The sequence below is a fragment of the Corvus brachyrhynchos genome, unplaced genomic scaffold (genome assembly GCF_000691975.1).
Source record: "Corvus brachyrhynchos isolate BGI_N302 unplaced genomic scaffold, ASM69197v1 scaffold490, whole genome shotgun sequence".
NCBI lineage: Eukaryota > Metazoa > Chordata > Aves > Passeriformes > Corvidae > Corvus > Corvus brachyrhynchos.
In genome coordinates this window covers 383,166-396,188 of record NW_008235774.1, presented here as the reverse complement: position 1 = coordinate 396,188, position 13,023 = coordinate 383,166, and the positions used below count along the sequence as shown (strand labels likewise).

The 13,023-nt window shown below is 33.8% G+C and overlaps 1 protein-coding gene across 4 annotated transcripts in view; it reads right to left on the bottom strand.

Moving 5' to 3' along the window:
* The window catches only part of FAP (fibroblast activation protein alpha), a 38,337-nt gene that overhangs the window by 13,655 nt on the left and 11,659 nt on the right, over positions 1-13,023 (bottom strand). For 2 of the 4 annotated variants that reach the window (XM_008644710.2, XM_017726506.1), the window contains exons 10-19: positions 11,902-12,005; positions 11,445-11,580; positions 8,547-8,591; positions 6,760-6,864; positions 6,604-6,674; positions 5,953-6,006; positions 5,497-5,621; positions 4,246-4,293; positions 1,333-1,431; positions 552-621 (exon numbers count right to left, since the gene is read on the bottom strand). In XM_008644710.2, coding sequence (XP_008642932.1) covers positions 552-621; positions 1,333-1,431; positions 4,246-4,293; positions 5,497-5,621; positions 5,953-6,006; positions 6,604-6,674; positions 6,760-6,864; positions 8,547-8,591; positions 11,445-11,580; positions 11,902-12,005 — 857 coding nt within the window. The remainder of the gene's footprint in view (positions 1-551; positions 622-1,332; positions 1,432-4,245; positions 4,294-5,496; positions 5,622-5,952; positions 6,007-6,603; positions 6,675-6,759; positions 6,865-8,546; positions 8,592-11,444; positions 11,581-11,901; positions 12,006-13,023) is intronic. The other 2 variants (XM_017726522.1, XM_017726515.1) reach the window with 2 other exon arrangements.

Genomic DNA, 13,023 nt, shown 5'->3' with positions numbered 1-13,023 from the left:
TTGGACCTTTGGATCATCACTGGTTAATAAAAAATTATGTAAATTTATTCCACCCACTCAGCTCTCCTTTCTGAATCTTTGTTTTTTTTTTTCACCACTGCAATTTTTATTGCCTGCAATAAATTATGTCAAATGCTCTTAAAAAAGCAAGTCCACATGGCTTAGATTTTTTTTCTTCTTAAAAAATGAAACAGGCTCTTGTAATTTTCATATTAGCAGAGCTGAAATCGATACTTTCAGACTATCTCATGATAAACAGAAGCAGTAACAGAGCTAAGATCTCTGTTCTTATGATAAATCTTACATGATTTTAGCCTTTCTCTTTCTCTGAGAGAGTAATCCCTATCATGCTAAGATTAACATTAAAATCCTTATCAATCTCCACTTGGTTGAACTTCTATTCCAGAAATACAATGAAAAAACAACAACAAACAAAACAGAATTAAGTAGTTTTGCTTCATAAAATGTTGCAAATGTCCCAGGTTTTGTTAAATTAGAAAAAGTATGTTCTAACAAAACAACAGCGTTCATAGAAAAGAAGTGTTACATACACCTGAATAAGCAGAGGGTACTTCTTGGATCTATCAAACTGTGGAGGTAGAAGCATTTTGTACCACAAAGCTAGAAAAGACAAATTAAAATTAGATTCTTAATGGTTGAAATGATTCCTCTAAGCATAATTTGGAGTCTGGTGTAGCAGTATATGAACATGAATCAGCACATAGTACACAGCACATGAACTGTGAATCACAGAACTGATGCAATTAACTGTTTATATTGAGCTGTTGAAGAACAACTTTGAAGAAATAAAGTAGCCGCTTTAATTTAGCCATACATTAAATTATTAGTTCACAAAAGTCTAGGTTCTCAGTTTTCCCAGGTGCCTAGAAAAGCATAACTGTTGTAGGATTATCAGATGTTAGTTTTGGAAACTTGACACTGATTTATTACCATGGTAAAGTCACTACTGAAAAGAACAGTGCGTGCAAGTCAATATAATGCATAACACATGAACAGCAGTTTACATTTCACATTTTATTACCACCATATTTCATTGTTTTTACACAATATTTAAACTCTTTACCAATAGTATTAAAGATTTTTAAAAAACTTGCATTGGGAAACAAATGTATTTTAACTATTTTACTGAGAGATACCCTGAGGCATAGACAAATTAGCTGTTATTGAACAGGTCAGAACCAGGCCTCTACTTCCCAATCTGACAGGCTAACAACTTTGTTCCACAGAAAGACAGTATTTACTATAAAAAAATTAGGGCAAAATATTAAAATGGTAGGAATAAAAAGTACAATAAAGATGTGTATTTCTTACTTATACCATCCACTTCAAGCTTATTAATTTCTTCTTTTGGCAGTCTGATCTCTTGCAAAGCAGACTGCAATTCCCAGTTGTCTTCCAATACTCTGAGCTCTAAGTAAAAGAAATGCCTGAATTATTAACTGATTTATTGTTAATTTCTCTTCAGTAATTAAGATTCCTTTACTTTGTGTTATTAGAACAGAAAGGAAATCTGTGAATTTTACAAGCAGAGTAATGAAATCCACTCAGACACTTCTAATTGGGCTCGATCACATAGCTAAATGAAAGAAAAGCACTGGTATTGCAGTGCACAAATACTCGTTAGATTTTTATAGGATGTACATTTTGCAATGCAAATCATTTCACATGTTGCCTCTGAGTGTTAGAGCCCCGCATGTTATGAAGAAACAGCTTTCTCCTGCAGAGCCCTCATCCCAGTTTTGTAAAATGGTGGGAGCTAGAAATGCAAAATTTGTCACATCGCACAAAACAGAGTCCTGTATCTCCTGTATCTCCTTTCGTACTTAACAGACTAACATAAGTTTAACCTCTGAGACCCTTGGGCAGTGTGGTTAAGCACAAAGTCATCAGGGAATATCTTGTTTCTGGGTAATGCAGGAATTCAGTTTCTCAAGGGGTTATGGCAAAGCTTCACTTAACCACTGTACAATACATTCCTACACAAAGACACCAGACTTACCATCTAACTGTCCTTAGTACTGCTCACTGAGTAAACCTTTTGGGTTTTTTTCCCTTTTTTCAATCTAAACAGTACTAACATTTATTGTTTTACTTGCATTAGACCAAATTTACAGTTACATAATTTAAAGATTACTATTTAAAATTTAGTTAATTTACAGCACAGGCTGTAGAATTATATATTATGAATCCATTGGGTCTTGTTTATGTGTTTTTCCATGAGTAGTGATGGATGAAGAATATTGTACTTAATGAAAATCTGTGACTTTTAGCTTTACTTTCAGAATGAAAAAACCTTTTAAAACTGCATGAGATTTTTCTTTTTTCCTTTACATTTCCCTCTTCCTTGTTTCTGGAAATGTTCAAAAAAAGTACAAGAAATATTCTTCTCGCAACATATATTGAGCTAGGTAGTCCTTAGGACATGCCAGAAATATAATACTGGAACTTGTTCTTTCAAGGTACTCTTGGCAAGTTTTGCAGATTCAAGTGGGTTTTTTTTATGGCTGAAAGATCATTCTGCCTTTGGATGCTCATGCAAACTCAGCTGAACCCTTTTTCATCCTTCTTCTCAAAACTCCTGAAACTTCCCCATTACCACAACTGAATTGTAGGCATCCTGGAAGGAAATTCCAAACTGCTCTATGTCAGTTTAACTGTCTCCTACTAAAATTCATGGGTGATATAGTTTCAAAATGCTGCCAACTGCAATGAAAATGGATTTACTAAAAATAGTTTTGCACCACAGAAGAGATTATGAAAGCAAGGAATTTAAGGAAAATTAATTCAAAAAAGGTAATGAAGAAGTCAAAGAAAAGCCTGAATTTGTTTTTATTCCTGAGAATAACAGCACAGCAGAGGGAGGAATGATGAAACTAGTGGTGAAAATACATTACATGAAACTGTTCTCTCCTGTAGAGAGGTTAAGAAACATGTAACTGCAGTTGGACACTTAGCTGCATTCCATGTAATTCATAGTTTGGTAAGATATTAGGGCCCCTTTACATAAAAGGTAACAGTGAACCAGGAAGAACAGAGACCTATAACAATGGATTAAATATTAAAAAAAAAAATCCATGCATGATCTGTATTTAAACCTTTAAATCTATTTAAACCTTCTTCAAGAGAAATACCAGAACACAGTGTTTCTACACCATAATTGCAATAGACACATTAACCTATCTTTTCCATTTGCAAAAAATTTTAAGTGGTTATAAAATAAGATGTACCAACTACTTCTGGAGTCTAAATAATATTATGTTGCAATTCACTGACTTCCACATGAATCACCATGGATTAAGTTAATTTAACAATATTGCGGCATTTGTCTTCCTTATGTTTTTGTGTATCTTTTGGTCAGACAAAACTCAGTTAACAGTGGGTTATCAATGCAGGCTGAGCTGTAAGGACCATTAAAAATATCAGTCTATTTCCACTGATTACTGGGGAATGAAGGGAATGCTAAATAACTGAAGTTTATACAGGACCATGCTAGTTTTCATAACATTTCAGGAACTGAGAGCTTAAAGTTGGAGAAGAACTTCTAAGGAAAAAACAAGGGACAGAGAGAGAAGATGCACTGCAGAACAATTAATATTTTCATAGTTAGAAAGTTCCTGCTTGGCTTGGTTGCAAACAGTCTTCACTAACAAGCTACTTAAAGAATAAGGGCTCTGAATGTTTCTTGCTGAAGATCACACTTTGTATCAATAATTACACCTTGTCTGAAGCAGTTATTTGAACTGATCATCTGAAAGAGCTTCTGCTCTTCTCTGATATCTTTACTGTTGGCTGAAGAGCAAGTCATTGATCCAAATTCTAATTAGTACAGCCCAACAGGTCAAACTGTAAACTCTAAATAGTACACTGTTGTCTTTTGTATAAGGTAGTGTTGCCTCATGAAAAAGAAAATCTCATGTTCATCCAAATGTGAAAATGAATAGCCTGGAAATCACAATAATTTTTTCTACAAAGTTTGACTCAAAATTTGGTAGACAAAGAGTTGGCCATGTTTATTTTATCTATAGTGGGTAAACAGGAAAAAAAGTGCTGGACTAAGGAACTGAGATAAAGGCATTGTGAGCTCATTCACTAGTTATTTTAATAGCAAACAAGATGAAAGGCTTCTTGATCACAATCCTAAATATTGTATTAGAAGGCCTTTATCTGGATTAGACGTAAAGGAGTATAGCAATTGCTCAGAAATAGGCAGGATACTTGCAGTACCTCTATCACCACGGTTCTCAAAAAGAGTAGAAATGGGAATCCCAGGACCTGTTTAAGAATGATAAAAAGTCAGTTTACAGTTTGAAGCTGGAATTTGGCGATGCAGTGTGTATTACATTAACATTTTGGTAACTGACAGGAGTTAAATAGCTCAAAGTCAACACACAAATCTGAATTTTCTCTGCTGTATAACTCACTAGTCCCTGCTGCAATACATAAGCTACTGTGTGCAAAGAGTTGTATATATACAGGTGTTGCTTAACAAACAGAACAGAAGCAACTTTAAATCTACTAATGCTTCCTCCCTAGAGATGAAGTGACATCTAGTTAATACCTGAGATGTGATTACATAAGGTGAATGCAGAATTATCAATGTGAAACGTTCTTCTGAGAACATGTCACATTGTATTTGTGAAGGTGAGTGCCTTTCATATGGTGACGACCTTACTGACTATTTTGTGCAAGAATGATTGAAAGGTGTTGTTATTTGCTACATTTGGTTCTCTGCTCAACGGAAGTCCTAAGGAACTTTTCAGCTGATCAGTCAGTGCAGAATCAGAACAGTAAACTTTACAAGAAGTACACAAAAGGAAAACCTTGGCTACTTTCCCCCTTTTTTTTGATTGTGATGTCACTGTTTTTTGAATACAGCAGTGGATGAAACCTCAGATCACTGAAATCACCTAACTTATTACAAAAGAGTTAAGACTCCATTTAATATATGTGGTCTTGCAAGTGGTTTCAATGATCACACATCATGAACTGAATTTTTCCAAGATCAGTTATTAAAAATGTTCTCAGGTGCTACATAGCCGACATTTATGGCTGACACAGATCTTAATAATTTCAATTGGGAAACACAGTAAAGCAGTTTCTCAGAGCTAACTTTGATCATGTAAATTGGAAATCAGTGTATGTTTCTAAATCCTGCTCTGGCTGCAGCAAGAAAAAACATGGCTCTCATGAGCTGGATTAAAATCTTTTTAGTGACATGAAGAACATTAAAAAATGTCAATTTTTTTTTAAATTTTCAAAATCCCAAGATTTTTGTTGAAAACACAAAAAAATCCTGAAAATATCTGTATTTACTGAAACATCTTCACAAAATTTTTGAACATGGAAAGTCTTTCTGGAAATCTTTCCTGGTTATTGTGACATTTCTATGATTCATGCAACAATCATTTGGGATAATCAGTATTAACTACAGTGCTGATAAATTTGATTATATGTTTGCTCCCATGCTTTACGTACCATAACAGATCAAGGCATAATACTTAGAACGTTCACTGAATCTTGCTGTATAATACTGACATCTCTCTTTTCTTAAATTGCAAGTAATGCATTGTTTTCTCATAGGTTTACTTCCAATACTGATTCTAGAAGAAAAATAAAATAAAGCAATGGTTATTTTGCTGCAATTAACTTTACATGTGTCTGTCTCACATTCTTGAACACAGGAACTGTACTTTCAGAACAGTTAATTTAAAAATAAATGCTTGACCTTTTAATCAATTTTCCCCCAAGGGTATATTTAAATGTTAGATGTTGTTTCTCCTCAATTGTCAGATATAATCTGAGGTTAAGATTTAGTTAAAATAGCTTGTGAAATTGCACATTAAGCATCTTGAAACTAAATTGTTTTATTGACAAATTCACAGACATCTTCTATTAACCTACTATCACTAAAATAATGTTGGTAACACTTACTTGTAAATATTCCTTCTTCCTGGGTAGCCTTCAAATTCATTGCTTGAATAGAAACTGTAAATTCATTTATATGTTAATAAATAATCCATAAAGTGATGACCTATGAACCAGCATCAAGATGAAAAGCCGTCTTGGAAGTTAATTTAGACTTTTTGAGATTTCTGCATGCGATGGAAGAGTAGTTAAGCTTATGTACCTTTCATCTTAACAAATCTTTGCTCGAACTATGATTAGATGACACATAAGCCATATAAATAGGAGTTCTATCTTAATTCTCATGAGCTAATCTCTCCAATTATGTAAGCTGTTTCTATCTATACAGTAAGTTGAATGAGAGATCGTAAAAAGACAAGTTACTGCAAACTGTGTGAGGGTTACCCACATGATTAAATTAAGTGTTTTTAAACAGGTCTCTCTAAAACAGGTGGTTAGAATAAATAGAAAACTGAGGGCAATTTGCAAAGAATCTTTCATAAGTAAACCGTGTTTACACACCTATGCAGTGCCTTAGCACACAAATTTGTTGTGGATTCATTCAGATAAAAACCAAATTACACCTAACTATAATCTGATGAGTTAACAAACGGTGTTCAAATGATTGTGTTGCTTTTACTGACAAGACTCACAACCTTTTTACTTCATGCCACTTACATTGCATCATTTGTTACTCTGAAAATGTATATTGCCTCCCATTCGCCACTTGTAACTTGGATTGCATTCTCCTGTGTAGTGAGACATTTAAGTTACTGAATATTGTAGAATTATTTCAGGACAGTAGATCAATGTAGATCACTTTGCTTGACTTACCACAGAGCCATTGATGTAATGAATATGCTTATAACCATTTTTGTCACTAAAAATTTTGTAGTATGAACTGCTGTCTGATGTAAAATATGGTGCAGAAACAAAGAACTGAAACAATGGAAGAAAAAACAGTAGATGAGACATAAGACTGTCCAAGCTGTTTAGCAGATTATACTACACCTACTAAAAGTAACAAGATTATTTAGTCAGTTCAAATGGGACAAACTACTTTGCACAAGTTTGTACCTGTGATATTCAATCTCCCCATGATCACGTTACAATTTCTGTCATGTGGGATTTGTTGAACTGATAATATAGATAGCTCAAGCACCCCACAAATGTGAGCTCTCTACTTGTAAGTGGAATAATTTGTATATTCTAAATTACCTTCCTTTAGTTATTTAAAAACAGACAGAGATGATTTTTAACAAATAAGTTTCTGAATAAAGCTAATGTTCATGAATGGCGCCAGACTGAATATTCTGTGGACCACAAAGTTTGGCTGTTTCACTGAACAAACACGGCATCAAAGAAATGGATATCTGAAGTTTCCCATACTATTCCACTAATTTTAAAGAACAGATTATTCCAGATTCAACTTTTACTTCCTTTCAAGCCATCACTTCTTTACTAAAATTGTCAGTTAAGGTTGAGCTACTGCAACTGTAAGTTTTACTTTCTGAACATGAAGACAGAGGAACGACATGCAAGTACTTCAAACAGCACGTTCAAACATTCCTGACTGAATATAACTTTTGAATAATTTTAACTCAAGCTCAACTAGGACATGTGACCACATGTTAAATTCTCCTTGAGACTGTATCTGTGATTCCTAGTACTTGAAATCCCATAAAGGCAAAAGCCAGGATTTATTCACATGTGCACGTTCTTTAGCTGCAATAAAAGTCTATCATCAGAACCTCAAATGAAGTGTCAAAAAAGAGAAAAGGACCAAGTAAAATAACTAATCCTTGTAAATACGTGATTTTCACATTAAAACATCTCTTAAGGGACAGTGTACTGAAAATTGAAGCTAAGTGTTAAGTCCACTGCAGGATATTCAGGCAGTGTGAGGTTCCACATACTTGATTCTGTTAACTTCCCCTGCCTGAAAGTAAACATAAGCAACACAACATATTCACTGTTGGACTATATGTATGCAAATACTGATCTCATGCCCTTACAATTTCCTTGTAAGTTTGTTTTTACTGCAAGTTTCCAAAGGTATATGGTTGTCTAGGTTACTGGGTAGAGAAAACTTCTTTTGCTAAGAGGTAACTACAGAGAAGTATCACCTGCCATTCTAAGTGGGGCATTTTACCTCGAAGGTTCCCTGCTAGCTGAAGATGTGCAGCACCTGGCACTAAAACTGTTCTGCATGGACAGGTTTTATTCTTAAGATACTATGATAGCCCATCTTATACCTTGCCCTAGTGTCATCAGAGGAATTTTACATCTATTCTTAGAGTCCAGGATGCTTTTAAGGATTACATTGCACTATAAATCTACCTCTTTCATTACTTTCCTCCCTTCATTAATTTCCGTCTCGACCTACTTTCCTGTCTAGTCAGTTGGTTGGGACAGAAGTAGGTTTTTAAATTTAGAAAGCAGGTAGCCAGATACTGTGTCTAGCACAGCATTAAAAGTCTCAGTCCTACAGAGTGCAACAGGTCTAAGCAGTAATGCTGTGTGACTCAGAAGGGTGCTTCATGTTTCAAAACACTGATGGGAAGGTGCAGGAAGCTGTAGCTTTTAACTGAATTAAAATAGAGCACAACAAGAAAACCTACTCCGCCTGCCCATCCTGTTTGACTCTCTTCTATGTGCTGTTGATTCTGAAAAACAAAAGCAAATGTACACTCTTTAAGAAGATTGAGTTTATGGAGATTCAAAATCTTCAAATAAATCAGTAGCCACCTGTAAAAGAGAATTTTAGAATATTTGCTATGAAGGTTCAGGGAGCTTGAGATTGAGTAAAAAATATTGCTGTATTAAGGTCATTACATTAATTAAACTATTGTTTTTTAACAGCTATCATCAGACATAAATAAAATTTAAAGCAATTACACAACTTTTTCACTGAAAACAAGAATGAACAACTACTTAATCTCATTAATTTTTGGCAAAAATCCAAGTAAAATAATATCAGTAATATTAATATTAAAAATTTGGTTTAGATTTTCAGCTGGTTTATATTTTTTTTCATTTCAGAGCTGTGATGTTGATTTAGAGCAGTGGATGATGTGACTACTAGGCATCCTGAGACTATGAATATAAATTTAGAAGATCCTAACTCCTTGTTCTTGAAGCTGATTTTGGAAAAGACTGAGCATGAATGATGCAGCTAAAGGTGCTTTTACATTTTTACTTATCTTTTCTTGTAAAGTTTCTAGTGATAAATTAAAAAATTCTGCTTTCGATGAATGTATTTCTTTTTTTATTGTGCAAACTTTTCTTTATACTGCAGTATTTCTTCACAGTCTGAAATAAATTTAACAAATTTGCTTTCTAAGGAATACGCTTTGTATTTTTGCTTTCTAAGGAATACGCTTTGTATTTCTTATCCTCAACATAATCTCATTACTATTTAAAATCATGTGTTCTCCCTTTTAATTTAATCCCCAGAAAGTGACTTGAGCAAAAGTTGCAGGTACTTGTCCCTTAGAAGACTATTGAGTACTTTGCAAGGGCTCCACTGAGCTATTAACTCAAAAGATGAACTTTATTTCTTTTTAAGATAATAAAAACGGGATGTATTGTTTTATGTCTGCATCCTAACATTATTTTCCTTTCTTTAAATTAAGACTCAGATCTTGATGGCATAGTACATTAGAGATATACTTAACTTCTCTCATTTGAGTAGTCCCAATTTCACAAAGACATGCCTACCTTTTACTCACATGAATAGTTCCACTGCTCATATTGGTTTCTGTGGTCTATTCACATGAGCAAGAGTTGAACATGTGAACGTTTCTGATGAATCTACACTTTAGGAACATCTTGTAGATATTATTTTGTTACTAATTTCAAATACACAAAACATAGCACATTTATTGTACATTAGAGACTCAATGTAATCTGAATTCAACAAGAGAACTATTTTTGCCAAAGGAAATGCTCAGAGATATACTTTCTAATGGCAAATAGAGCTAATGCAGCACTCCCATCTGTTCACACTCCTTCGATTGGCCATTTGTGCAAACTTTAATGTGATAAAAGCATTGTATCACTGTATAAATATAGAATTATAGAAACGTCAGTAGTGACTCCATAAATAAGGTTTCACGGAGAAATGCAATTAAACAAGGATCATGAACACAGTCCTGAAAGATGTTAATTGGTCTGGTCTGGTCTGGTTCCAGCAAAGCAATTAAGCACATGCTTAATTTTAAACACATAAACAGATCTACTGAAGTAAATAAAACTGGTTGTGTGCTAAAAGTTAAGCTTGTGTTAAAGTACTTCAGTGGATTGTGGTAGAATCATAGAAATGTTAAATGTTTTTACTTTCCAATAAAACACACAATTATTAAAATATACATTACTTGGAGGCAAGGTAGAGATTCAGTTTTAATGTACCTATAAAGTGGAACAGTTACTTAGGAAATATATAAAATGCTGCATTAAATATGGGTCTTTTGCTGATAAATTACAATATTACAGTAGTGGAAAACTACCTCAATGACAATGTTCTTGAAAGAACAGGACCTTAAATTCCCTTTATATTTGCAGCAATTGTCATATTACAGAGGAATAAAAATTATTTTCAGCTTGAAAAGGCTGTATCAATAAACTCTGAATTTATAATTTATCAGTTATACCGAATGCTTTCATAAATATTCTTGCCTTTTATTTCCCATTAGTTCAGAGTTTCATCTAATGTTAGTTTTAATAGGTGTTCTGAACCCTAAGAACAAGACAAGCCAAAAGCATCAATACTAAAAGACAACAGATGAGATCTCTGTACTAGAGTTACTGAAATTCAGGGTTGTCTTTCCTTCAGGATCTATATGAATTTGTCTGCATGTACACTCTTCAAGCTTTAAAAAGTTCTGTTCTGTTCAGCAGAGCACAGTCTTCTTTCCAAACTGACTAAATCATAGCATGACATATTGAAACAAAATGTACGGTTACTGTTGCAATTAGCCTGAAGTTTTCTTTTCAGCTCTGTGTTTCTGAAAACTTGCCTACTGTCTAGAACTGCATGATTTGATAAAACAGAACAATTTCTTCCTCCTGAAAACCTGCCTTACTATTAATATGTATGTTCTTTCAACTAATCTAACATTAATCTAAAAGGACATGATTTAGCCAGACTTAGTATGGAATTTCAATATGGCATAATAAGATTTTCTTTAAAAAAAATACAGATTCTATATGGTTCCACTTTTGAAGATGTTAACACAAGAAGGAAATAAACAACATTCCTGAAAGCTTCTCAGTAGCATTCTTCTGGGTTTTTTTCTGCTGTTTCAGTTGTTATTTAAGCTTCACAAAGAAAAAATTCAGTGATTTTATTTCTTGGAGTGATTAATATTTTTCACCCTTGTTCCAACAATTAAAATACTGAAAAAGGTATCACTACTAGTAAAAGATTACTGTGATAAAACACTGAAAAACGTAATTATGGCAGGGATTAACAAATGCTAATTTCAGTAGTTTTAGATTTATATTTCCAACTTCCTTACCTCTGGACAATCCCAAGTATTTGAATGTTCTTTGAAGTCACAAATAGCTAAGACTGAAAAATTCTGTATTCTCTTCAGCCATTGCACACAGACTCGAGTATCTGTTACCCAAGTAAGCCAAGTAAAATAGTGATCACTAAAATATAAAAGAAAAAGAGAAAGAAATGGTGGTTATTAAACCAGAGGAGTATAGAAGCATTGCTACAGATTGCATCCCCCCCATTACTGTCTGAAAAGCAACAGCAAAGCATCCACTGTTTTAGGGTACTTTTTGTCCTTTATAACACATATGGACAGCCAAAATCAAAATACAGTACTTCTAGTTAGACTCTGATCCTTCTAGGAGTTTAATATGGCAGTCCACTTTAGAAACAATACAACTCAGAGGTCCAAGCATTTAAAACAAATAGACAAAACCTTTTTTAAACAAGAAAAGACATATTTGAGAGCACACTACCTGGATGCTATGATTGCAGGAACTGGCACCTCCTTAGGACCAAAAGCTTCAGAGTAAATAGTGTCTACAACAAACACTTTAACAGTAGGATTTTTAGCTCCAGCCTTCAAAGAAAATGTATTAGGTTGGTAAAACCAGGCTCTGAATAATTCAGATAGAGGAAAATCAAAGCAATTTTTGCCGGAAAGTAGACAGGTTACAAAATATGAATTCAGTTGAGTATATTACAGCAAATAGTCTTATAAGATCTCAGAGTGACACAGCAGTAGTAGATACTTAATTGTGTATCATTTAATATATAAAGAAGAAAACCTTTTAAACAGTCACGTTTAGTGCCTTTCTCTACAGAAAACGTGCTTGATGGAAACCATTGTTCTGTTTGCAGTGTGGATCTTTGCAGCACACATTACACTGACTTCAGCATAAAACTCCAGTTTATTCACATGAGTGCAAGTGCTGTTTGCCATCACAGCAGGAAAATGGTTGCTTAAACTGATTTCATGGCTGCTTCTTCACTGCATACGTTATCAGTTTTTTAATTCTTCTCCATGTGTGGTCTAAACCATCCAGTTTTACTTTAGAACTGTGATCGAGCTGACAGGTGAGCAAATTCTTAAGATACATTAATATGATTCCTTGCAATCAAATGAACATGATAAGAGTCAGGAGAGCTCTCTAATACATGCTGAAGAAATGCCAACCCAAAACCTTCTTGCCTTAGATCTGGCACTTGAAAGCAATTAAAATCCAAAGCTCCTTGAGATCAAAAAGCACTATGGAGTCTATGAAGTGTGCAAATAACCAGAAGCTGCCATAGCCTCTATTTTTAAAAATTAAAAATAATTTAGCCTCATAATTTATTTACTATAATGAAAAATAACAACTGCATAGTTTACACATCAGAATAAGTAAACTGAATTGAAAAAAAGTAAGGCTTGACAACGCAAGCATGCACTTTAGCACGTGCTTTTTACTTATGCGAGTAATTCTATCTATTTCGCTGACATTATATTTAAATTTTAAATGTACCTACAGCTTTTCAGAACTTAGACCAAGCTTTTTTTCTTTCATTTAAGTCACAATAGATTTAACCATGGTAATACTCAAGAAATTAAGAACAGT